This window comes from Camelus bactrianus, chromosome 16 (genome assembly GCF_048773025.1).
Source record: "Camelus bactrianus isolate YW-2024 breed Bactrian camel chromosome 16, ASM4877302v1, whole genome shotgun sequence".
NCBI lineage: Eukaryota > Metazoa > Chordata > Mammalia > Artiodactyla > Camelidae > Camelus > Camelus bactrianus.
This window is the reverse complement of record NC_133554.1, coordinates 1911762-1937897: the sequence shown is the minus strand read 5'-3', so window position 1 is coordinate 1937897 and position 26136 is coordinate 1911762. Positions and strand designations below refer to the sequence as shown.

The 26136-nt window shown below is 49.9% G+C and overlaps 1 protein-coding gene across 11 annotated transcripts in view; it reads right to left on the bottom strand.

The window, feature by feature from the left end:
• Positions 1–3352: 3352 nt before the first annotated feature.
• SPECC1 (sperm antigen with calponin homology and coiled-coil domains 1) overlaps positions 3353–26136 on the bottom strand; it is a 188651-nt gene continuing 165867 nt past the window's right edge. For 7 of the 11 annotated variants that reach the window (XM_074342066.1, XM_074342059.1, XM_074342062.1 and 4 more), the window contains 3 exons: positions 15535–15651; positions 11033–11092; positions 3816–5029 (listed from right to left, as the gene is read on the bottom strand). In XM_074342066.1, coding sequence (XP_074198167.1) covers positions 4925–5029; positions 11033–11092; positions 15535–15651 — 282 coding nt within the window. In that variant the 3' untranslated portion in view covers positions 3816–4924. Of the gene's footprint in view, positions 3790–3815; positions 5030–5074; positions 7982–8046; positions 9891–11032; positions 11093–15534; positions 15652–26136 lie in introns of those variants that run through there. The other 4 variants (XM_074342064.1, XM_074342068.1, XM_074342067.1 and 1 more) reach the window with 4 other exon arrangements.

The window sequence follows — 26136 nt, the reverse complement described above, 5'->3', positions numbered from 1 at the left end:
GAACCGGCCGCGGGTCAGCCCTGCCCGGAGCCTCGTGCCCGAGACCCAGTGGGGACACGTGGGCCGTGTCAGCACGCGTGACTCGAGCGTCCGGGGCGAGCTCCACCCTCCGGGGGTCCAGGCCCCAGGACAGGAACCTCCCTGACTGGCCCCAACCCGTGGGAGGGGCGGACTCGCGAGGGCTCAGACGCCGCCGCCGCCGCCCTGCAGGGGTCCGTGTGCGCACGCGCGGGGGGGGGCGCACACGCATGCGTGCGGGCGGAGCCGCGGAGCCGCCTGCGCGCAATGACTCGGAGACCCGGGGGTCTCGTGGGTGTGTCCTCGCCCCGCACCTGACCTCACAGAAGAAGCGGGTCGGGCCAATGTCCTGGCCTGGGGCCTGTTAAGCCTGTCTCAGAGGCTGTGCTGTTCTGGGGAGGCCCCCAGGAGGAGGTGGTGACGGGCAGCCTCCTCTCTCCTCCTCTTGGGCAGGGCTGGTCACCAAAGACACCCGTGAATGGTGACCTCCGAGTGGTGCCTGAAGAGCCCCGGGTCACCTGACAAGCCTGCTGGCACAGTGTTCCGGTGCCAGGACACACTGGCATCCCCTGTCCGTTAACATTCTTAGGAACTCTGCTTGTGCCATCTTGGTACCATCCCCTCCTGCTGCGTGCACATGCGGGGAGAGGGCACCCACGGCCTCCCCGCGCCGCTCGGCAGCACCCTGTGCGGGCCCTGGAGGGCGGTTCCCACCAGAGACAGCTGTCCCAGCAGGGGGGCTCCGAAGGGGAGGGAGACCTCGGGACCCAATCTTTTCTGGTCACTCCTGGCATTGCTGGCAGGGGCAGCTGCAGCACGGACCACGGCTGAGCAAGAACAGGGGCGTGAAGTTGCGGGTTTGAAAACAGACTGAACGTAAACCTGGCATCCTGTATTTTTTGGGGGGTGGTAGTGATTAGGTTTATTTATTTACTCATTTAAATGGCGGTACTAGGCATTGAACCAGGACCTCGTGCATGCTAAGCACGCGCTCTACCGCTGAGCTCTACCCTCCCTCCAAGCCTGGCATCTTGAGAAAGTAGTAACAATAAATGCCACTGGGATAAATCCATAATCAGACAGAAACAAAATATATTTATTAGAAATATTACAGAGTCAAACTTCGTACAAGTCTGTGTTAACAGCTACACAGCTCTCTGTTGGCACGTCACGCTGAGCACCATTGCTGCACCCTCGGTAGAAACGAGGCCGCAGGTGCATCCACTGCGGTCAACTCAACGTAGTTAAAATTAGTTAGCTACGCAGGGTGCTACTCAGGGTGTTAGCCAAACTCTCACCTCCGTCAGAGAAGTGAAACCCCCCGTGAACCAGGGAAAATGAGATACTAAACACTTCTAGTAAAGGTGGCTGGGTCATGTCTTTTGCTGAGTGTTAGGTGTAATTTTGTCTCAAAATGGCACTCGAGCTTTGCACTGGGAAGGACTGGAGCTGGATTTGGCAGACGGGTTTCCATCTGACGACCGGAGTCCTCCTTCACCAATGGGCGCGGTGCCTGCCCCTCGGTGGGGATGCAGGAGGGAGGCTGGGAAAGCAGTTTCTGGGGACGAGAACCACAGATACTGGCAAGCTGGGGGGGGGGCACTGTGACTCAGTCATGATCCTTTGGATGGTCTCAACCAAAGCTAGGAAGCAACAGCCGGATGAAGGATGAAGACCAAAGATGATCATTGCTTTTGGAGAGGAGGGACGTGTGGACTCGCCCGGTTCCCCAGAAGTTAACCCCGCAGGCAGGGCTGGCGCGACACCATCAGTCGTGAAAGAACTCACAGTGCAAAGAACCATGGACTTCTCTTCACGTTTTGTTTTTTTTAAACCCTCCATTCTTCTGGGTCTTGCATTTTGCACCAGTCTTTTATCTAAAAAGACTTTCTTTTTTTTCTGGAAAAAGGATCTGCAGAACAACCAAGTCATTTTAAGTGACTAGTGGCTGAAGAAGATGGGGAGAAACACTGACACTATGGCCTCTCAAAGCCCCAGGACACAAAACAGGGGGTGATGCCGTTTGCTGACAGTAACCACAGTGTTCTCTCAATCTATCTATTTTCCACACTCACCTTGCGCTCTGAGTTCTCCAATTAAAAATAGATCTAAACTCCCCACCCCATCCCACCCCCCGGCCCCCCACCCCCTCAGTCGTGTGAGGGAGACAGAAGCCAGGGATGAGGAGAAGACGGACGAGGAAGAGACGGATGTGGAGGAGACACTGGGAGTGCCTTTCGTTCGGGCTGTTCACCGGGAGGGAGGGAGTTACAGCTGTCCAGACGGTGCCTCCACCTTCCAACGAATCAGTCACCCTCACCAAACTCTCTCCTCTGGGTGCTTCTCAGGGACTGAAAATACACAGAAGACACCCCAGTCCTGTTCCCAATATTCAAACCCCACGTTGGGGCAGGTGATGGGGGTGTGTTTTTAATGAGCTCGCTAGAGCAGAACCACGCTCGGCAGCCTCAGCAAGTGGAGATGGGGGCCTGGATCCTCCGCGGGGCCCAGATGCCTCCTCCGCCAAGGCGGCCGGGAGGGAGGGCTGCACTCACGCCTCCCCCAGGACAGGGGCCCCACTAGGCCAGAGCGGGAACCCCTCTCTTGCCCTGTGTGTGCATTTAATACCCAACAGGAACACCAAAGAGCTGCCGGTGACCACGTTACCCGCCCTCGCACTTCCCAGATGACATGGCAGCTCTGGGGAGGGCTCTGCCACCAGTTGGGTGACTGCATCCTCTAGGGAAGCCAGAATACCCCTGTTCATTTGTACGAGGAGCCACTGGGGCCTTCCCGAGGGCCTCCTTTGCCTTGCAAATGTAAGAGGCCCAGGAAGGACTGAAAACTATATCCAGAGATGAAACACCGTGTACATCCGCCGTCTGCCCAGCATCCCGAGGAATGCACATCTTCAGCCTGTTTGTGCAAAAGAAAGCACGCGGACCCCGGCAGTGGGGCACTGGCCAGTCCCTTCCATCCGAGTGACTTTCTGCCAAGTTCTGCGCAGGGCACAGATGGGTGGGGTGGATGGGGCATGAACACATGCAGGACGCATGGAGCAGGTGACGCTTACTGACGCTTCCCGTCCAGTTCTGGTGTGACCGTCTCAGCCCCCCTCCCAGGGCCACCCGGCAAACAGCCCAGGGGCTCCTTTGCATCTCAGATGCTTGATCTTTCGCCCAAAGAGTCAGGAAGGGACAGGGATCTAAAGTGTTGTCCAGCCCTACGTGGTGAGGCTGCTCCCCAGAGAGGCCGGGCCCACGTCCTTCAGCTGCTTGTGGGAAAACTTGGTCTTTTTGTGTTTTGTTGACTTTTTTTTTTGAGGGGGCTGGTGGAGGCCACAAGTGCAGAGTTTTTCCAAGAGCAAAAGCCAGCATTTTTAGTGGAAAGACGATGGGTTTGGAAGTGCTTCTGTCTGAGTCTCAGGGAAGCTCCAGTGGACACACAGCTGGGCTCTCCTGGGAGGAGGGAGACCTGGGAGCACGTCTGCCCCACCTGCAGTCCAAGCACATCAGGGCGTAAGGGGGGCGCACGATGGGTCCTAGCTGTTTCTTATTTGCGTGTTGGTCCCCGAGTTGAGCCTTCCTTTGAAATCCAGACGCCGAGTGGTGGACAGACGGAGCAGGGCCTGAGGAAGGTGACCGGGGCTTCCAGGGCGAGCAGCAAGGGCTGCCCGCAGGCTTACGTCTCAAAGTACTTGTAGATCTGGGCCACGTACCGCATCACACTCTGCCAGTCCGGCCGGTCCGTGTACAGCATCTCACTGAGCTCCTGCGGGAGAAGGAAGAGGTCAGGGGCCGCCGCAGGTCCTCCCCACAATGGGGCCCAGACCCAGTCTCACCGCACGCACGGGAGACGCAGGCCACGTCCAGCTGGTGCTAAATACACTTAATAAAAAGGAAAGCGTTTCCCAGACTCACAGACACAGAAAAGTAACTATGGTTACCGAAGGGGAAGGCGGGAGGGGTAAATTAGGAGTCTGGGATTAACAGATACAACTACTATACATAGAAGCAACAACGAGCTCCTGCTGTAGAGCACAGGGAGCTACACTCACTAGCCTGTAATAATCTATAATAGAAAAGAATATGAAAAAAAAGTCTATGTCTAACTGAATCACGATGCTGTGCACCAGGAACCACACAAAACTGTAAACCAGCTATACTGCAATTTAAAAAAAGCCTTTCCTTCCTGTTTATTCAGGAGATGCTGTCATTTTTAAAGAACATCAGACACGACCTCCCCCTCTCATCTTCTAAGGACATGACAATGAGCATTAAAAAAAAGTTTTCAAAAGAGTCACCACAGTCCCATTATTGTGTGAGGATCCCCATGAGCCTGAGTGGCACGTGAACACGCACCTGGGTGCCCCGACGGTTCCATCACTGTGCTCTGTGCTTTTCCACTGAGCATTTTTCATTCACAATTCATTTTAGGGGATTCGCACTCTAGGGGACAGTCCTGTACCCTGTCCTCTGCACGCGTGGTGCGTGGCTGTGTTCCCTCCTCCCCCACAGACTTTGCAGTAAGCGTCTCTGTGCTGTTCCCTGCCACAAAAGCCCTGAATCGATTTAAAGCTGCTTTACCAGAATGAAGGGACACCCCTGAATGTTTTATTGAGGTTTCCCCCTTAGTCCTGAAGGCAGCAAGCAAGCAGAGGCAGAGGCCAGGGAGGGACGGCAGGAGGGACGTGCTCAGCCAGGCACTCCTGAAATTCGTGCCACTGAGCATATTTAATAATTCACTTTGTGACTGAACTGGGACTCTCTTGTGGTCACAAGAGAACAGTAGCAAAGGACCCAATGTCAAGCCAGAAGACGCAGCGGGAAAACAGGCTGCACTCTGAGCCCATCTGCTCCCGGGCAGGGACAGAACAGCTCAGCTTCCACATCAACAGCATCGAAACCTATCTTCCCGATTGTGCTCCCTGGTTTTGCTGAAACACCAGTGTGTCATCGGTCACGGCAGACGGGAGGAGGAGGAGCGTGGGGAGCGCTCCACACAGACGGACCTAGAACACGTGAGAAGGAAAACAGGGTGTTCACACGACCCAGGGAGAAGCAGCGTCCTCCGGCCTAGGGCGCTGCCGGGGGCGGCCGGCGCGAGAGCTGGAGCTCTGACCGCGGGAGGGCCGCTGGCGCGACGGCTGCGGGGAGTCCGGGAGCAGAGACGGAGCGCTCGGGAGGCAGGTGCACCCCGGGAACGGGAGGACCCGCGGACGCCCCACCTCCGAGGAGGGCAAGGACGGGTCCCACCAGCGTTCCCGGTTTTACTCAGACTAGCCTACGTGCCTGAGACTAACAGTAATTACAGTGAGAAATAGTTTGCTACACCGTCAGCATCACATCTGAACCTGTCTGAAGAAATCGTTTCGCACCGTTCAGGAGAAGAGATGGTGTGCTGCGTTGACAGAACCTGCTGGGGCGCGACCCTGGCGTGACTTAGTAGCTGAAAACCTTCCCCCAAAAGAGAACCCCAGGCCCAGCTGGCTTCACTGGTTAATTCTACCAACCAGCTCAGGACGAAATAACCCCAACGCTACACAGTCTCTTCCAGGAAGAAGAGGAGAAAACATACTCAATCTGTGAAGCCAGCGCTGCCCTACTACCAAAACCAGACCAAGACATTACAAGAAAACCACCTAGTTCTCACACAAGCACAGACCGAACAAGCCTTAATAAAGCTTAGCAAACTGGACCATGGTCTAGTGGGGTTCATCTCAGGAAAGCAAGGCTGGTTCAACCTTAGGTCAGTCCATGTTATTCCTACTAACAGGCTAAATGCGAAAAACTGTATGATCGTCTCAACAGATGCGGAAAAAGCATGACACAAAATTCAGCAACTATTCACGATAAAAATTCTCAAAACAGTAGAAAGAGAAGGGAGTTTTTTTTAATCTAGTAAAGGACATCGACAAAACCCCAAAGCTGACATTGTACTAAACAGTGAGAGACTGACGTCAACAAAAAAGAACAGGACAAGGACGTCTTCTCTTGCCTCTCCTAGTCAGGGCTGTACTGGAGGTTCTACCCAGTGCAGTTAAGGCAAGAAAGAGAAATAAAAGGCACACAGATTGGAAAGAACTGCGCTTTTTGCAGATGACATGACTGTCTATGTAGAAAACTCCAGAGAATCTACCCAAAAAACCCTCCTGGAACTGATGCAAGTTTAGCAAAGTCTTGGATACAAAATCAATAGCTTCCCTACATACCAGCAACAAACAACTGGAATTTGGAAAAAGCAACAACAACCCCCCCCAACCATTTAAAATGGCACCAAAAAAAAATCTGTGTGCATAAAACGGCTGCACACTGATGGAAGACGCTCTCAGTAAGTGGGGAGGTGGTCCAGGTTCACAGACTGGAAGACACAGAGCTGCTGAAACGTCAGTTCTTCCCAATCTGACCTACAGACACAACATGATCCCCATCAAAATCCCAGCCAATTTTTGGGGTAGGTATCAACAAACTGATGTTAAAATTTATAAAGGCAAAAGTCCTGGAACAGCCGGAACAATTCTGAAAAGAAGACTGAAGTTGGGAGTGGAGACCTCCGTGTCACGATTCATAAAGCTCTGTTAATCAAGGCAGAGTGGTCCTGGCTAAGGGACAGACACTTAGAGCATGTCACGTGCCTTCTAGCACAATAAAATTATTGGGAAAAAAAAGAAAAGATAGGACTCTTGCCCTCAGGAGCTCATGGTCTTGGTGGGGATGGAGAGAAGCCTTATAAGCAGATAAATTACAAGGTAACATGGGCTTGAGGGACTATAAATAAACTGCTTTAGGAGCCCGAGTGGGCGTGGCTGCCCGGGTGCAGGGTCATGGACAGGTGAGCTGTGGGCTCTGGAGCCAGCTGGCCCCTGACCCTTGTCTTTGTGACTCATGAGCCCTGTGCCCTTTCATCAAACTGCATGTCCCTCGGGGTCCCACTTGCTAAGGAGCATCTGTCTCACAGGACTTCTAAGCGGCCAACAAGCCAACACACGGAAAATGCCCGGCACACAGTAAACATGCACGTTGTCAACGAATTAACCAAGCATCCTCGACAAAGTCTGCACTGCAGAGCAGGCTAGGTGCGCCTAAGGGGTCATTCCGACGTCTTCATAGAGTCCTGAGCTGTAAGGACCTCCCTCCACAGGGGACCCGAAGAACCTGACACACGGGCTCACTCAGTAACCCACCACCTCGCAGACTGTGTGACCCAGTGCGGGGACGTCTGCCCCGCCGCATACAAACACATCACCCCTCGGAGGACGCACACTCTGCTTGTCTGTACGGCAGCAGCAGCGATGTCAGACGTCCCCCCTCACCCATCCTTCCCGTGGGGAGCTGTCGGTTAAGCCTCTCCATTACCCTGTGGCTGAGGAGGAACAGGTTCTAAAATTTGAGGAACACTGTCGAGTTCTCACTTTTAAAAAAAAATCCCCTCCTTGAGGGGAGTAAATAGCTCAGTGGTAGGGCCTGTGCTTAGCATGCACAAGGTGCTGGGTTCAATCCCCAGTACCTTCATTAAAAAATAAATAATTTTAAAAAAGCACATTAAAAAAAATCTCATCCTTGCTAATGTACTATACCTAGAAATCCATGTTTGCTAGAATACATGCCTATAAGTGAATCTTTTCCCTGACTAACCTAATAATACAATTTGACCAAGGACTCGGGATTGTTACTGCTGCCAATTCTGATTGGGTGTGTGTGTTTTTTTTTTAATGTCATGTGCAATTAAATATATTATTTTTCAATCCACATCAAGATACTGAAAAGCAAATTGAATAATGTAGGAAGCTTCTATTTTGTTGATGGCATAAACTGGTTAAATTGATCACAAACACTCCTAAGTGCTTTCGAGATGAATTATTATGTTTGTCAGCAGCTCCTCACAGACATCTGTACAAATGAAACTGCTGGCTCCGGCTGTTAGTCCAACAAGATGATCTCATTCACTTCCAGCTTTCACGAACCTCAATAGTACAATGGATGAAAAACAAGAAAAAACGTTAAATTAAAAAGGCAATATTAACTGTAACACTGTAAGGAAAACCATATTCTGCGTATAATATCACCTTCCAGCAAGTTCTTGTGATCTTTGACTCCTTGTGTAAATGACCTGTTGATACTTGTTAGCCGTTTCGTGTTTTAGGAGGAAGATAAATCAGGGTCCTGCTACTCCATTTTGACCAGACGTGAAGTCCTTGCATGCCTTTTAAAATTCCCTAGACTTGTATTTACATGACAGGGGCTTTGTTTCTTAAAGGTCCAGTGGAATCTGGGCTTACTGGCATTTTTTTGTGTGTGTCTGTGACTATATTTTTACACAATCAGTTTAACTTCCTTAATGGTTAAAGTTTTACTTCTTTCTAAGTTTTAGAGAAACATTTAAATTTAACATTTAAATAAATATATTTACATCTATTTAGAAAACTGTCCATTCTGTTTCAGACATGTTAGCGTAACACCGCTGACGGCACTCAGGTTTCTACGAGAGCTGTTCCTTCCCATTTTCATTCTGTCCTCTGCGGGTCACGGAAGGGTGGCTCACTTACGTCAACTGAGGTTTTCCTAATCATTAATGAGATTGGACATCTTTTTAAACGTTTATTGGACATTTGTGAGCTGCCTATTCTAGACTTTGATAGTTTTCTACCAGGGTTGTTGTTGCTGTTGTTGTTACTGGTTAGCAGAAATTATTGCAAGTGATCTGTCTCTGCTCTTTCTGCAGTTTCATGATGAGGTGTCTGGACAGACATTTTGTGTTATTCCTCCTATTTGAGATTCATTAAGAATCTGCAGTCTTTCATCAGCCTCAGAAAATTTCAGGCACCATTTCTTCAAACACTGTCTCTGTCCATACTTCCCTTTTCTCCTGGAATTCCCACCGTGCGTGGGGCTTAGACGTTACTTGCCTTTATCTTCCATGCCTCGCAAGCTCTGGGACAGACACTAGCAGCTGGATGACCCAACGGTTATTCCCTGCCTCTCTCTCCCTTGCAGGTCTCCCAACGAAGAGGATGGAGAAAGTTTTATGTCACCTCACATTCCACCGCCGCTGGGGGTGGCCACGTAAGAGTACAGCCAATAAGCGGATGGACTCTGGGAAGACTTGGTTTCCTTATCGAAGGGGGATGATGTGAGGGACTCACTCTCCCCCTTCCCTCTCCTTCCTGCCCTGCGGATGGGAGTGATGTCTGGAGCCTGGCAGCCGTGTTCAGCCACAGAGGACCAAGTTTGGGGACAAAGAACCAACAGATTAAAGATGGTGGAATATAGAGAAGAGACACTTTGGGTTCCTTGATTACAAAACTGAGCAGAGAACCATTCCTGAAACTCCTTCTGGACTTCTCCAGAGAAGAAAAAAATAATCTTTAAGAAAAAAATAATATCTTTATGGTAGAAGCAACTGTTAGTTGTGTTTTCCATTTCTTGAAGTTGAAAACCTATTAACTAATAAAACCCCTCTATTATCTTTTCCGTTTTTAAATGTCTCTGTTTTATGTTCTGAGTAAGTTCCTTAGATCTATTTTCCAGTTCAGTAATCCTCTCTTCTGCGGTGCCCAGTTTTCAACTCAGCTGGTGTTTTTAATTACAGATTTTTACTTCTACACGTTTTACTTAATTCTTTTCTAAATCTTTCTTTATAGGAGTATGTTCCTTCCTTATGGTTTTCATTCTTTCTTCTGTCTCTTTAATAAATTTAAACATAGTCTTTTGTAGTCTCTTTCTTACTGTTTTACTATCTCAGGTTCTGGTAGATGATCATGTTGTCTGTTGTGTTTGCTGAACAGCTCAGGTAGATCATTTTCTCGAGCGTTTTGTAATTTTGGATTGTGGGCGTATCTCCAGCAGCCATTTTGCTACTGGCCTGGGAGCTTCCTGCAGTGGAGACAGGATAAACTTTATTTTTTACGTTTCTTTTGGGGGGGGTTATTTATTTTGGGGGGTTAGGTTTGGGGGGTTATTTATTTTGGGGGGTAGGTTTATTTACTTTATTTATTTTCTTAGAGGAAGTGCTGGGGACTGAACCCAGGACCTCTTGCATGCTAAGCAGGCGCTCTACCTCTGAGCTGCACCCACCCCCACAGGACAACCTTTTCTTGTAGCACAGACATTATAAATTTGGACTCCAATCCTCATCTGGCCCAGTTTTCTTTTTTTACAGGAGATTTTCTTATTTTGGCCACCAAAAAATCTAAGGTGGAGACCAAGCTTCCCTATCACTTCCCCGAACTGGCAGGTGAAGATTTTTACTTCTCCTTTCACTAAGAAGAGTGGCATTTTGTGAGCTTTGGTTTTTTTGTTTGTTTGTTTCTGGGGAGAAGGGAGGATTTGGTTGGTTGGCTGGTTGGTTGGTTGGTTGGTTAGTTAGTTAGTTTATATTGATTTACTTTTAATGGAGGTGCTGGGGATTGAACCCAGGACCTTGTGCATGCTAAGCACGCACTCTACCCCTGAGCTGCACCCGCCCTTCTGGGCCTTGGTTGTGTGCAGGGGTCTCAGCACTACTGCTCTGTTGATGGGAGCTCAGGGTTTTCTCTTGCTCCTGTGCGGGCATTACCTAAAGCCCGTAACCACCAGGTGGCCATTTGTTGCAAGCCCCCTACCACCCCCCCGGCCCCACCCCCGCCCTCAGTCTCAGCACATGCCTCATGGCTCTGGTTTTCATTTCTCTTTTAATTCCTGGCATCTGGTTATTTCCCATTCTTTCTCCAGAGCTCAGTTATATATTTATGTTTTTACATTACATTGTATTCAGATTTCTAGGTGACTTGAACAAGAGGGCTTTAGTGATAATTCCGTCTAGAACCGAAATTAATCTGCAGTGAAATATTTACTGAAAAAACTCTAAATCATCTGTGGTCAGACCAACTGTAAAATTTTACATTAAGAATCATGAGTAACAAATCTTCAGTGAACGGATTTCATTGTTCTGTAAAAATTACTCAGTAGCAGGCATAAGTTCTTTCTCATACAATCAGAGTGAAGTACCACAAGGACCCAGAGCAGGTGATACTCACCAGGCTTGGTTTTATGCCCACGCTTTCAGCTGCTTCAAATGCCAACAAGAGATTCTTTTTCTAGGTTAAAAAGACAGAGAGACTAAAATTATCAACTAAACATATATGGCTTTTGCTAGGAAAAAACACCAGCTGACACTCCCATGTAGATTATCTGCTATTTATAAAACACAAGTTTCCAAGTCAAATATGCAAACAGTGGACTCAGTTTAAGGGAAAAAAAAAGATGAACAGGTTACAACTGTCACTAAAAATGACATTACTGATTGATTTCTGTCAAAGGTACATTTTTGTTATTTGGTTATTTTTTACCTTGTCAAAATTTATGAGGCAGACATTCTGTTGTATATCAAGTTGTGTAATCACGCTGCTGTATCAAACAATTATTGAAGTAGTAAGTGCACACAGTTAAATACAGTCGTATGAAAAACTTCTCTCTCCCAGTCCTGGTCCTTGGGAGAAATACTTTTTGTTTCTCTCTTTAATTTTTCAGGTGATTACCTCTACCTACCTGTCTGTAGTTGCTTGCACCATTTTTTTTTTAAATTGAAATGCAGTTGATTTACAATGTTGAGTTAGTGTCAGGTGTACGGCATAGTGATTCAGTTACACATGCATATTTTTTATTTTATATTGTTTTTCATTGTAGGTTATTATAAGTTATTGAATATAGTTCCCTGTGCTGGACAGAGGACCTTGTGGTTTACTTTATACATAGTAGCTTGTATCTGCTAAACTCCTAATTTACCACCCTCCCCCCACCGTTTCTTGATTTCTAAGATAGCCATTACTTTCTCATCTCCTTCCACAATAAACGAGGACTAAGTACCAGGCACCTCTCTCCTCCATTCATTACAGCTCATTTTAGTTCCTTTCTTAGTTATGTTTGTGACTTTAAACAATTTCCTTAAACCTCCACTTCCTGTCCCATTTCGGTCATCACTTCTTGACTCTACTCTGTGTGGTAAGAAGTGCCCTTGCCCTTCCTCCACCCTGTCAAGTTTTACTTTTAAACTGCTAAGGCACGCAGCACCTGCTCCCTTTAGGCACGTTGGAGTGTCCCGCGCCCTCTTTGCAGGACAGCCCTGAAAACTGGGGGCCGTGAGCGGTGTTTCCCTGCAGCGCGGTTCCGTCCCGCCCCGCAGTCCGGTCCGGACGCGGAGCCACGCAGGACGCCTCTTCCAAAGGCGTTTCCTCTCTGTAACTCACCCAGCTGCCCGAAACCATGCCGCGCTTAGCGTACGCCCGGGCTGGACCCCGCCTTTCTTCAGGTTGGTTTGCCTTCAGTTCTGCTTGTTTGGGATTCTTCTTATTTTGGCTTCTTCCCATCTTCTGGCTTCTTCTCATTCTGCCTGTTGCCTATAACCCATGAGCTGCTTCTTGCATCTTTTGTTCTATTTGGTTTTGTCCTCGTTCCAGAAATGGTTTCAGGGCACTAAACGTGAAATAGGTGTCTTTTGTTATTCACAACCAGCCCCTTTCAACCACACCTGGGTTTGTTTGTTAATGAGGTGATTTCAGAAAAGCCCCTCTTTAACCGGGTGCTGGGGGAACCAACCATGTGATCAGAGGTTGTAATTTTCTGTCCCCCTCCCTGACCTCCAGGGGAGAGAAGCTGGAGGCTGGAGCAGCCACCAATGATAAATCAAGGGTGCCTGTATCACGAGGTCTCCGTAACACCCGGAAAGGACGGGGTTCAGAAAGCTGCTGGGTGGGTGAACACATCTATCTGTTGGGAGGGTGACGCCACCAGCTTCACGGGGACAGAAGCTGCTGTGCTCAGAACCCTCCCAGACCTCACCCTGTGCATCTGCTCATCTGGCTGCTCACCTGTGTCCTTTACTTCTCTGTAGCAAACCAGTTATCCAGTAAACAGTTTTCTCAGGTTCTGTGAGCCACTCGAGCAAATTAACAGAAACTGCAGGCGGGGTCATGGGACCCTCTGATCTACCGCCGGTTGGTCAGAAGCACAGGTGACAACTTGGACTTGTGACTGGCATCTGAAGGGGGTCGGCAGTTGTGGAGGACTGAGCCCTTAACCTTTGGGACCTGACGCTATGTCTGGGTGGACAGCGTCAGAACCGAGTTCAACTGCAGGACACCCAGCTGGTGTTGCACGACTGCCGGCTGTGGGAACCCCACACCTGCTCGCAGAGGTGTCGGAAGTGGGGTCCTGAGAGCAGAGGAGATACACGGGAGTGTGTTCTCCCTAAGACCTTCCCTGAGGACCTAAGGCCTAGGTGACGTCCATCTCACGGCTTTAAATACCATCTATACCTGCCCTGATCAGTACAGTACCACTCATAACATGTGGCTATTTAATTGAAAGTAATTAAAATTAAAATTAAAATTTTCCAGTCACACTAGCCACAAGCCACTTTCCATCAGCAGCCCACGTGGCTAGGACAGCCCCGACGCAGAACACTTCCATCATTTAAGTTCAATTAGACAGAGCTGGTCCATTCACTGCAGCCTCAGATCTCTCTTTTCAGCTCTGCTCTCCCCTCCGAACCCCAGGCTTGCTGTTCATTGCCTGCCTGACGGTGCTACCTGCATCCTTACATCTCAGATGTAAAATGATTCAAAACAAAACCATTTTTTTTGTTTTCCAAATGTTTAATAATCCTGTCCAGCCTGCTTCACAGATTACAAACAAAGCACCATGCATACATTTTAATTTATGCTCTGAAATTTTAGTACTTCTGTGATGGTTAATTTTATGTTCCCAACTTGGCCAGGCCTTGGTACCCAGACATTTGGCTAAAAATTATTGTAGACATTTCTGTGAAGGCATTTTTAAGATGAGATTAACATTTAAATCAGTAGATTTTGGGTAAAGTAAATTTACCCTCTATAAGGCAGGTGGGCCCCACCCAATCAGTTGAAGGCCTTAACGGTAAAAGCTCTCCTCCAAAGAAGAGGGAATTCTGCTAGCAGGTGGCTTTCAGACTTGAATTACAGTACCAGCTCTTTCTTGTGTCTCCAGACTGCCAACCTGCTGTGCAGATTTTGGATCTGTCAGCCTTCATGACTGCACGGGCCAACTGCTCAAAATAAGCCTCTCTCTCCCCCTCTGTGTGTGTGTGTGTGTGTGTGTGTGTATACATACACACACACACACACACACACCCATCAGTTCTGTTTCTCTGGAGAACCCTGACTGACACACACTCTAAAAAAATAAATCACTCTGTTCAGTTATTATCATCATTGCATTGGTACCATGACCCTTTGGACTTAATTTAAATCCTAGTGGGAAAATCAAAACAGGACTTGTAAACATTTCTGTTCCTTCCCCTGCTCAGCCAGACACCTGGGGCCACCTCTGGCTTCCCCCCACAGCCAGTCCGCCTCCGAGTCCAGCTGACTCTGTATCTTGGGCGTATTTCTACTCTTCCTACATCTCTCCCCGCAAGGGGCTGCCACCCGGTCCCCGCTAACAGGTGAAGCAGGGCAGTGTCCTGCTCTGGAAGGCTCCCCAGCTCCTTGAATCTCTGGCTCCTTCATGTCCACTATTCAGTTTGAATACTTCCTCCTCAGAGCCTTCCCGGACCCCTGGTGGAGTCAGACCCCCATGTTTCTCTCACGGCTCCTTCCACGGTCTATAGTTACTTCCTTACAGCGTTACCTGCTACAGGTCCATCCCCTGAGGACAAAGAACACGTTCACTGAGCCTGACGCCTGGCAAGAAACACTCGCTGAGTGAGTGAGTGCGGGCCCAGTACAGCATTTTCCAAAGGACACTCCATGGAATATGACTCTTAGGATGTTCTAGGTCAGGGTTTGGCAAACCACAGCCCACAGGCCAAATGCGGCCCTCAGCCCATTTCTGTAAACGAAGTTTCACTGGAACATGGCACGCCCACACGCTTACTAAGGTCTGCCACGGCAGGGCTGACCAGCTGAGGCAGAACCACAGACCCCCGGGGCCCACCGCCCGGCCCCTGCTGGGGGCGTTTGCCAACCCCTGTTACAGGTGATTATATTAAAGGCAAAAAAGCTTCCGTGGCTCTGATGTAAGTTGGGCTAGACAGAGTCACGAAGGTTTCTCCAGCAAAGGACTCCTCTGCCGTCTGTGAGCACCGTGACCCTCCTGGAATGTGAGCTAACAGACCGCTCCCCGAGGCTGCGGGGCGGGGAGCTCTTCGGGGGTGCTTTCTGATTCTTTGCGAAAGATTTTGAAAACGTTGGCCGAGGCCTTGGAACCATGAAGGTGAGACTCCACCAACGCTTCCTCTGGAAATGGGTGATGGGAACATCCCAGCAGCCCCAGCGAAAGGGTCTTCCCTGCGCTTTCCTAGGTAACAAGGAGACTGGGCACATTCACCGAGGCTGTGGCTCTGCAGTGCAGGCCAGCCCTCAGCAGTTCCCTGGGCTGGTATCAACACCCCAGTTTCCAATTCAAGCCCCAACTCCCCCCCCCCACCGCTGGGGTGCATCAACAGGCTGAGGAGCCCCCTCGAATGCTGCGGAGGAAGCGGCGTGACCCGGCGGGCACTCACTTTCTCCTGGCTGTTCAGCTCCTGGTACGGGATGTGGGCGGGCAGGTAGGTGTGCAGGAGAGCGCAGAGCGCCAAGCCATCACTCCAGCTGCTGCTGAAATTGGTGATGTCGATGTTCTGCGGAGGAAAAGCAGCGCTGATCACCGAGCTGTGCCCACTCAGTACGAACGGCACTGTCCTGACGTGCGTGTCCACCTCTGGCTTTGCAGCAGGACGAGGTAAGACCCTCCGCAAGTCTGCTGGGAGGACATCATGCCAGGAATGGTGGCCTGGGGTTGCCCACATCCATTCACAGAACAGCGTGGAAAAAAGCTGCTGGGACTCAAAACAGGAGGGAATTCCCGCCTGCCCTCTGGTACACCAAAGGCGCTGAGCTGTCTTCCTCTAGAATCGCCCTGCGGCTTGACTCTGTGCATCCCAGCATCTCCAGCCTTTGGCCAAGGAACAGCCTCCACGCTCCCCCACCAGCACCACCGTCATGACACTGTAGGACCCAGTTAACAACAGGGAGACCAAGACAAAGTAAGACCTTAAAACCCCCCGTGGCTGGGCTGGGGCTCATTCCTGCCACTACCCCCTTCTCCCCGCAACTCGAGGGGCTTCCCAAGGGGGAGGAAACCCTCATGCTAAGCAGTCTCCTCACCAGAGCATATAAATGAAAGGATCTGAAAAGAAAAAACATGTACGTATGTATACGTGTAACTGAGTCACTCTGCTGTAGACCCGAAACTAACACAGCCTTGTCATCAACTATGCTTCAATAAACATTTAAAAAAAATTTTTTTTAAACCACAATCAAAAAAAAAGAAAGAAAAAAGGATGGGAGGGAGGAAAGAAACACAAACAGGGACCCAGATCACCCTGAGGGACTGAGCTGCGGCTGTTAAAAGGGACGCGAGCATTTGGGCGTTCACGTGCTGTACGGCTCTGAGGGACGTGCAGAGCAAGAACCAAAGGAAGCGCGCAGATTATTCTCCCAAGGGACGTGGTAATTACTCACTGCAAATTATCTTTTACTTTCTCTAGGATATAAATACTTTAGAGATATTTCTGAGTGAGAGAAAATTCTGGGGAAAGGAAGTCTCAGATATGAAAGGTAGCATTCTGAGAAAATTCTAGAAGGGCGGACGTTGGAGCAGGACTCTTAAATGACCCCGTGGACACAGCAAAGCTAAGCCCAACAAGCCACAGCATTCGCTTCTGGAAGGTTCACTTTGCCTGGCTTTTGTTGCCTGGAAACACCAACCCTTGGGGAAAACACAGACCACTCTGTGAGCACACGCTGGCAGGCCATGTGCGCAGTCCCGCCAGGGCTGCGGGACGCATCTGGCCTTCGGGGAGACGTCTTTCTTGTCCCAGCTGCAGAATCAGACTGACTCGTTCGGGGGAAGGGGGAAATGACAATTTATAGCTCACAGAGGACGTAAGAAACTCACCCCTGTGAGGTCCAGAATGTGTAGGAAGCCCTGGGAAGACCGAGCTTCCTTTGGGCACTTGGTGAGAAAAAATACAGAGCACGTGCACACGTGCGGGTGTGTGTGACATCATCACAAAGGGGCCTGTGCCCCTGCCCGGGCGTCGCTGCTCCCACCCCGCCTGGAGCTGTTCCGTCTCGGGCTACCTGGGGAACCCGAGGGGTCGGCCCCGCACACGAACAGCGCAGCCCGCGGAGGCTGGGGGTCCCTCTCCGCAGGCTCTCCCTGCCCCACGGCACGCGGCGGCTTCAGGGGCCCGCTCCGCGCCCTGGCTCCCCAGCCTGGAGGACCGCTGTCTTTGGACCGCATGCCAGCTCTCTGCCCTGCAACGTGGAAACTGCTCCCAAGCAGAGAGATGTGATCACCTCCCGGGCTTCCCTTCTTTTGGAGCTTAGCTGCCTGGGGATACATACAGCTTATCAGATGGCCAAACTTAAAAACTGACATTAAACATTATTAGAACATAGATGAACAGGTTTACAATCTTGGGGAAAGAAAACACAAGACACAACCAGCATAACGCGAGCACAGAAGCAAGGATGGAGAACGCCAACAACATGAAATTTCGCTTCTGTGCGACCAAGACTAAATACAAGACATAGACACAGTATACAGCAAATTGCTAATACCCAGAATATATTCTTTTGATCCGTAGGAAAGAGATAAACAACTCGAGGAAAGACTGGCGGAGAACCGAAGTGGTGATGTTCTGAAAAGGAAATACAAACAGAAACACAGGGAAGGCGTCCAGGCTCAGTAGAAAATAAAAACAGCGAAATATTTCACTCCTCAAACGGGCAAAAATGAAACATGGCTGACTCAGAGTTAACAAAGAAGTGGGGAAACGGGTCCAGGCTGGCGGGTAGGAGCACGGGCAAGCACAGGCGTTTAGGAAGGCAACGGGAAGGTTTTTTTTGTTTGTTTTTTTTAAACGAAAATAGTATTTGACCGAGGAATTCCACATCTAGGCAGCTTTTCTAGGGGAAACAGTCATGCATCTGCCCAAAGACACACCTACAAGAATGCTGATGGCGGCATTCTTGTTCAGAATGGGGAACTGGTAATACCCCAGCTGTCTGCTAATTAGGCTAAATAAACTATTTTTAAGAAAACTTTTTTTTTATAAAGAAAATCAATTACTCAGTTTTCTTATCTGCCTACATTCCTAGGAAGCTCGTGGGAAAACTCCGACGTTCTGGTTTTTGGTATCTGTTACGTGCAGCAAGTTCTAGACACCCGGTATTTCTCACCAATTATAGGATCAGTGTCAACCTGGAAGACTGAACTTCTCTACATTACCTCTGACTTAGCTGAGGAGAACTGGGGGAGACAGAGAACAGCAAATGGACAGATTCAGAATCCAAAAAGATTTCAATAAGCCAGAAACAGGACCCCAGGGGTAAGTCATAGGGGATCAGAGAGCGGGAACGTCCCCTGAGGGTGGAGGCTTTCTGATGACAAAAGGGCTGCTGTGTCTCCAGGGATGTGTGGCAGATACTGCAAACCTCTGGAGACACAATCACAAGGATGCTGACATCAGAGGCGTGGCCGGGGGTTATCTTTCTTGCTTTCTCCCTGGCTTCCTCCTTTTCCACTGAACAAATGCTCCAGCGTCCCCACCCACGACTTTCTTCCCTGACGGACCCGGCTGAGGCACTGTGACCCGTGGTCCAGTTTCACTGCAAGTGTCCTGCTGCCTGGCATCTCCCGAACCACCGAGCTGGGTCCACACCAAGCCAGCGCCCCTCTGCCGCCCCCGTCCAGCCACAAAACGTGGCCCAGCGTGGGGACACCGGCTCCTCTGCCACTCCTGGGAGCCGGTCTGCTCTATACTCCTTGGTTTGGCTCCCAAATGATTCCCTGCCAGGTTCTACCCCCAGGCCCCGCCCAGGCCCCGGACTCTGGAGAAACACTTTCCTGGGGTCCTCCTCCTCCTGCTGAGTCAGGTACCTCATTTTCATTAATTTCACTCCTCTTCCTGGCTTGCTCTTTCTATGAAAGGGCGTGGTTATTTGCAGCCCTGCTGGTTCCATTCATCCTAGAACTGCCCAACCACCCCCTTTCCAGGCTCAGGAATCTGTTCGCACTCCTAAACCCCATCCTCCTCCTAGCCCAGTGCTCATCGGTATCCACTGGTCTCCGAGGACACGGTACAGAAACCTTCTCAGGGACCATCCGCACTCACGGGGCAACTCTCCAGGCTGGAGTAGAGCCCAAGCCAGGCTCTGAAGTCTAATTAAAGCAAATGCTGGCCCAGCCCCTGCACCTGTGAGGCCCCGAGGCGCGACAACGACACGTGGCCCCCTGGCCCCGACGTTTCACCCCGTCAGCGGAGCAGGCAGGGCAGGACACACTGTGATCTGGGGGCTGGAGGAGGCCCCATGGTTGAGCAGCAGAGAATGAGTAAGTCGTTCATGATTGGATTCCCCACGTGGTTCTGGGAACACTGGAGACAAAAATCTGTTTTTTGTTTCCTTTTTGTGACTGATAATCAGACAGAGTGAGCCTTGGCAAAACCAAAATGTAAATGACTCTAAGGAGGAAAAAACAAACCCAAGCTGTGACCTGCTCCTAGGCCTGGGTCTTCCTCGGTCCCTAAAGCAGCAGTGACTGTGACTTCAGGCAAATGACTCAACTTCTCTGGCTTTTAGTTTCCTGATCTTTCAAATGATTAGATTACATTAGATTATAGTTGTGGTTTTGAAGTGATTAGCTGTGGAACCGGTTCTTCCAACTAGTTTCTGGAAGCTTTTTCTAAAGGAGAGTTTGAAAACCATCAGATTACGTGATCTCTGGTCAGCTCCCACGGCTGCTCTGCCCTGCACTGTCCCACACGACAGCCACTGGTCACAGGTGGCATTTAAAACCATTAAAATGAAACAGTTTAAAATTTAACTTCTCAGTCACATTAGCCACCTTTCAAGTGCTTGGGAACCATGACCAGTGAGTGGCTACTGTCCTGAAGGCGCAGATTTAGAACAGTCCCATCACCATGGGAAGTTCTACTGGACGACACTGCTCTGCACTCACGCGAATGTGTGTGCTTATTTCCCCTCCTTTTATGCAAATGCAGCATGTCGTGCACTGTTCTGCATCCTGATTTTTCCCACTCGCCAGATGCATAGAGAGGTCCTTACGCCACATACGAAAAACAGTTACAGTGCAGAGACGAGGAGGGTGGGTCCTGAAGCCAGAAGCCCCGCCACGCGCTAGTGCTGTGAGTGACTGTGACTGTGAGCAACTGTGTAACTTCTCTGTGCCTTGGTTTCCCCATCTTTGAAATGGATACGGAATAGATACCTTGTAGGACTGCAGTCAAGATTAACTGCACGCACCACGCATAAGGCACTTAGAACAATGTCGGCCACGTGGAAAACAGTCACCACACACCAGTTCACTTTAGTCTCCAGGCTCCTCTAGGGGTCCGCGGCACGGTGGACACCACAGACGTTCAGGCTGTTTCCAGCCTCTTGTCACTCCTCTGCCCGCGCGTGGACTACACTACGATGGATCCGGCTAAACTGCCCTCCAGGAGGCTCCTCCGCCTTACCCCTCCCACCCCCACCCCTCAACTTACAAGTGGCCACTTCACTACACATTCGCGCGAGAATCCACAAAGATTCAGGGAACAGCGTATTTCTGTCCACCTTCCGATGCTCGAGCGCTCCAAGTAGAATATTTTTGGTAAGGGAAAGGACTTTTTTTAAAAAAAGAGAAACAGCACTTGTGTATTTTTGGATGTGCTTACTAAGAAAACGATACATAATAAGTAAACAACTTAGTTACGTAGTTTGGAGGGATTCTGTTCCAAGAACAAGTTTCGTTTATACTAGACAAACACTCCTCACCCCAATCTTAACTTCCTCCCCCAGAACGGCTGAATTCAGCCTCTGAAATCACAATCTCCTTAAGGCTAGAATGCTGCTTTTTCCCAGACGAACATTTCATGAATAAGAGAATGGAAAAAACTCTCAGTGCAGATTCACTTGGGACTGGTGTGATCTCAGCAGACTGATGTGCTGTCCTGCGGGATGACAGGGAAGGGCAGCCAGCGGCCAGGCCCGGGCTCTCTCCCTGAAGGCAAGAGACTGGCTTTCGGTGGTGGGTGGTCCCTCACTGCCGCGCCGGCTGCTGGCGCATCTGAGCTACAGGCCCCCTCCCCCTCACAGGACAAGGATCCAGGGGGCAGAGAGGGCGCAGGTCTTTTAAACCAACCTCCGTCCACAGCAGGAGGGAACAGTCTCACACCGCTGTATTCTGAAAATCCTGCTTACAGTTCAAGAAACTGGCAGGACACCTAACACTTCTACCCCTGTGGGAACACGTACGTGCTGCAGATGTCTGAAAGCAGGTGCTTCCTTCCTTCGATCCCATAGAGCCCCGAGCCTCAGCTAACCTGGGTCAGGAGCTTTTAACTGGACCCCAGCGCTGTCCCTGAGAGCCCACCTCATTCTGCCCCCTCCCTTCCTCCCGCATATGGTAGGGATTCAGCAGGTTGGGACGGGTGGGGTGTGGGCCCCTCAGCCTCCGGGGCTGAGCTGAGCCTGAAGCTGGGCTCCTGGTCTTCCTGGAAGCACCTGCCCTCTTCCCAACCCTCTGCCCGGTGACCCTCTGCCTCTCAACACAGACCGTCATGACCTCAGAACTCTAGAGTCCAAATCCTCAGTGACCAAAACACTCTCTCCTTTCCCCAAAGGACACGGAGGACTTCATCTCCCAGTCCTTCTAGTAGGTGGTGGTGACGGGGGGTTGGGGGCGAGGCGAGGACAGCCACTTTCCATACTTCTGAGAAGCAGGAGGGAAAACAAGATGGCTAAATACCCATCTTAGAAAAGGCCGACCCTCCCACACAGCCTCCAGATGCGGCTCTAATACTCAGTCCGTACAGAGCCATCGAGGGCTTTAAAGACACGGGGGCACGTGGTCCCGGGAGCTGTGGTTCGGGGAGGCTGACGTGTCCGGCTGGGTTCACCACGAGGAAGACGCAGACTCATGACACCTGCCCCATCATGGCGCGGCCTGGAGGACATGACGCCCAGTGACAAAACCAGACACCGAAGGGCGGGCACTGCCTGGGGCCACTCCCAGGGGGCACCCGCAGTGGCAAAGTCACAGAGACAGAGAGTGCACAGAGGTTCCGGGGGCTGGGGTTGGGGGGACGACTGTTCAACAGGACAGAGACTCAGTTCGGGAGGACGAGAAAGGTCTGGGGGGATGGGGGGATGGGGGGGTGGAGGGGGTGCCGGCTGCACAACAGCGTGAATGTACCTAATGTCAGCGAACCTAACACGTAAAACAGCTAAGATGGTAGTTTACATGGCGTATATTTCACTACAATTGGAAAAAAAAAGGAGAGACTGCAGACAAGGAGGACAAGGCTGCAGGGACGGACGACACGCACTCTGTCCTCCCGCGAGCGCCACGCGAGAAGACGAGTGGTTTCACCGACACACCGCGTGATGCCCCCTGGCGACTGGAAGCACCTCCAGGAATGAACTGCTGTCCTCGGCAAACGGCTAAGCAGCGGCCCGCGGCTCTGCTGCTGCTCCGGCCGGGGGCGCCCTGCCACAGCAGCCCACCGCGAGGGCAGGCAGGCTCTGCTGAAAGTGAAAACTGCGACCACAACCTAGAAGAGCGCTCAAACTTTGAGGAAAAAAGATGAACAGGCAAAGAGAAAAGTAAACAAAGCAACTGTCCTAGAGCTTCACACGGGGGACCGGGGCAGGTCACAGGAGAGCCACTTGCTGGCGCCGCCACAATGGGAGGTGTGACACACCCCTTCACAAAGCCATTTCACTACCTAGGAATTTATTTTACACTTAGCACAGGCATAAAAAGGTGTGGTAACCTGGAGATCGTCATTCTAAGTGAAGTAAGCCAGAAAGAGAAAGAAAAGTACCATATGATGTCACTCATATGTGGGATCTAAGAAAACTCTTTTTTTTAATTAAAAAGAAAAAAAAGAGGACACTAATGAACTCATCTACAACACAGAACCAGGCTCGTAGACACAGTAAACAATCTTATGGTTACCAGGGGAAAGGGGGTCGGAAGGGATAAATTTGGGGGTTTGAGATTTGCAAATGTTAACTACCATATATAAAAATAAATAAAAACCAGATTTCTTCTGTACAGCACAGGGAACTGTGTTCAATATCTTGTAATAACCTTTAATGAAAAAGAATATGGAAACAAATATATGTATGTATGTGCATGACCGGGACATTGTGCTGCACACCAGAAGTTGACACATTGTAACTGACTATATTTCAATTAAAAAAAAAAAAGGTATGGTAAATAACATTCATCCTCATGGCACTGTTTTTATTTTATTGGGATAAAATTGACAAAATACAAAACTCACAAACCATTTAAACGTGTACAACGTGGTGGCTTTTAGACCCTTCCCTGGTTTGTGCGACCAGCGCCGTCACCTAGTTCCAGAGCCGCTTCGTCACCCCAGCAGGAAGCTCCGTGCCTGTTAAGCGGTCACCCTCTCCTCACCCACAGCCCCCGGCAACCACTCAGCACTTGCGTTTATGTGGATTTTCCTATTTGAGATATTTTCTGTAAATGGAATGATAAACGTGCTCATCTGGCTTCTTTCACTGTACACAGTGGTTTCAGGGTCTATGAGGTGTTTGTTGCAGGTGCCAACACTTGCTTCCATGTTTTGGCTGAAGTGGCTCACTGCGTGGACAGACCACCTTGTCTCCATCCAGGCACCCACCAGCTGACGTGCCCCTCTTGGCGACTGCCACGGTGCCGCTTGCTTTGCATGTTCATGTGCTACATTTTGTTTGACCTCTTTCAGCTCTTTGGGTTCATGGTCAGGAGTGGAACTGCTACTTCATATGGTAAATCCACGTTCAACTTACTGGGAAACTGTCAAACTGTTCTAGAAGCTGCACCATTTTACGTCCCCACCAGCAGTGTGAGGGCTGCGACTTCTTCACATCTTTGCTGACACTTTTCACATTTTTCATTTTGGTTATGATACTTCTCACCTGCAGAATTTGTTTGGTGCCTTTTTACGCTTTCTGTCTCTTTGCTGATAGTCTCATTTTGTTCATGAATCTTTTTCCTGATTTCCTTTAGCTCTTTGTCCGTGGTCAAAGCTCGTCAGCTCTGTGAGTGTATTTAAGGCAGCTGGTTTAAAGTCTTTGTCTAGTAAGTCTAGTGTCTGGGACTCCTTCGGGACAGTTCTGATTTTTTTTTTTTCCCTTGTGAATGTGCCAAACTTTCTTGCTTTTCTGCATACATGTAACTTTGTTGAAAACTGGCGTTTTGAGGATTACCATGTGACAACGCTCAAAGTCAGAGTGTCTCCCCTCTGCAGGGCTTGCTGTGACTGTCTGCGGTGGTGCTTGCTGGCGCAGTGACTTTTCTGAACTAATTTTGTAGAGTATGTATTCTTTGTTGGGCGTGGCACTGCAGTCTCTGTTCTGTTAGCTTAGTGACCAGCTAGTGACTGGACAGAGATCTCCCCAAACGCCTGGGAAACCTCCTTGGTCTTTGCCGGTGGGCTCCCCTCCAACACTCACAGCTCAGCCTTCACTTCCTGCCCGTGTGGAACCTGACGGTCAGCCAGAGGTCTGAGCTCAGGTCTCGTCAGGTCTTTTCTGAGCTTCTAAATTCTCTGGATATGTGGGAGCTTTTCACAGCCCTGCCCTCCACGTACCTCCTCCCCCAGACTCTCCTGTCGGCCTTTTTGGTCTGTCTTTGCTTGAACCAACTGTCACCTCTCGGCTTAAGAGGCAGCAGCTGATACCTCTGCCTTCAAATGCTTTTGACAAACGCTGCCTAGGAAGCTCCTGTGCAGCTGACCAACACAACTTTAGTCCTTCGGCAGCAAGGTCTGCATGGTGCCCTCTGGCACCAGCAAGCCGCCCAAGGAATGCTGGCCGCGGTCTTCACAGTCATTCAGAAAGTTACAAGCAACTCTGTGGTTCGTCGACAGGAGACTAGACGAAGTGTCGTCGTGCACCCAGTGAAAATCTCTGCAGGTGCTAAAGACAACAGAGCATCTCTCAAGGCACCAACAGAACTGTTACCACACCTGTTAGCCAAAACAGCAATCACAGATCAACAGGACCTCATTTTGAAAAGTAAGTTTATCTCCGCACATTTGTATATTTAAAGCAGTGGTTCTCAACCAGGGACAATCTTGTCCCCTCCCTTCCCTGGCTGGGGACATCTGTCAATGTCCGGAGACATTTTTAAATGGTTTTCACAACTGGGAGACGCTACAGCTTCTTGTGGGTGGGGCCAGACATGCTGCCAAACATCCTACAGCGCACAGGACGGATCCACAACAGAGAATTATCTGGCCCGAAATATCCAGTGTGAAGGCTGAGAAACCTTAATTTGAAGAAAAATATCCAGGAGGGAGGGTACAGCTCAGTGGTGGAGTGCGCACTGAGCGTGCACGAGGTCCTGGGTTCAATCCCCTGTACCACCGTTAAAAAAAAAAAATTAATTGCCTCTTCCCCAACCAAAAAGATAAAGTAAAATAAGAAAAAAGGGAAAAAAATCCAATTGTTAAAAAAAGATACTTTCAAGGGTAGAATTGAGCAATGGGATAGGAGTTACATCATTGACTATACACAAATATTTTATTTTCTCTCAAAGAATTATTTTTAATTAAAAAATACAAATAAGGAATAAAGCAAAAAGCACTGGTTTTCTTTCACAATAAAAGGAACAAATGCAGAGTGTAAAATACTCAAAAATGCAGAAGTAAAGAGAAGATCAGTTATGACTTTCCGTCTGAGCTAGAACTCAAGCAACAGCCCAACTGGAACCAACTGAAAAAGAGGAGAAATCTGTCCTAAGGACTTTAATGTCCCCCAGAAACCGAGGGCCTCTGACAGGGTGCTGCAGAGCCTTGAGACACATCTGAACTCAGGGAACAGTGGGGTCACGTCAGCCTTACTATCCCGTCGTCTCCCGCGCTCTCAAATTCTCTGTCCCTTCCACTTGCCTCCTGGTCAGCTGGCCGCATCAGGGTCTCCCGACCACCTCCGTCTCAGGTTCAGTGATTGCTCAGAGGATGCCCAGCCTAGGCCCAGAGTCACGCTCACAGTGGGGCACACATTTATCCCAGGGGAAGGATGCAAAGCAGGAT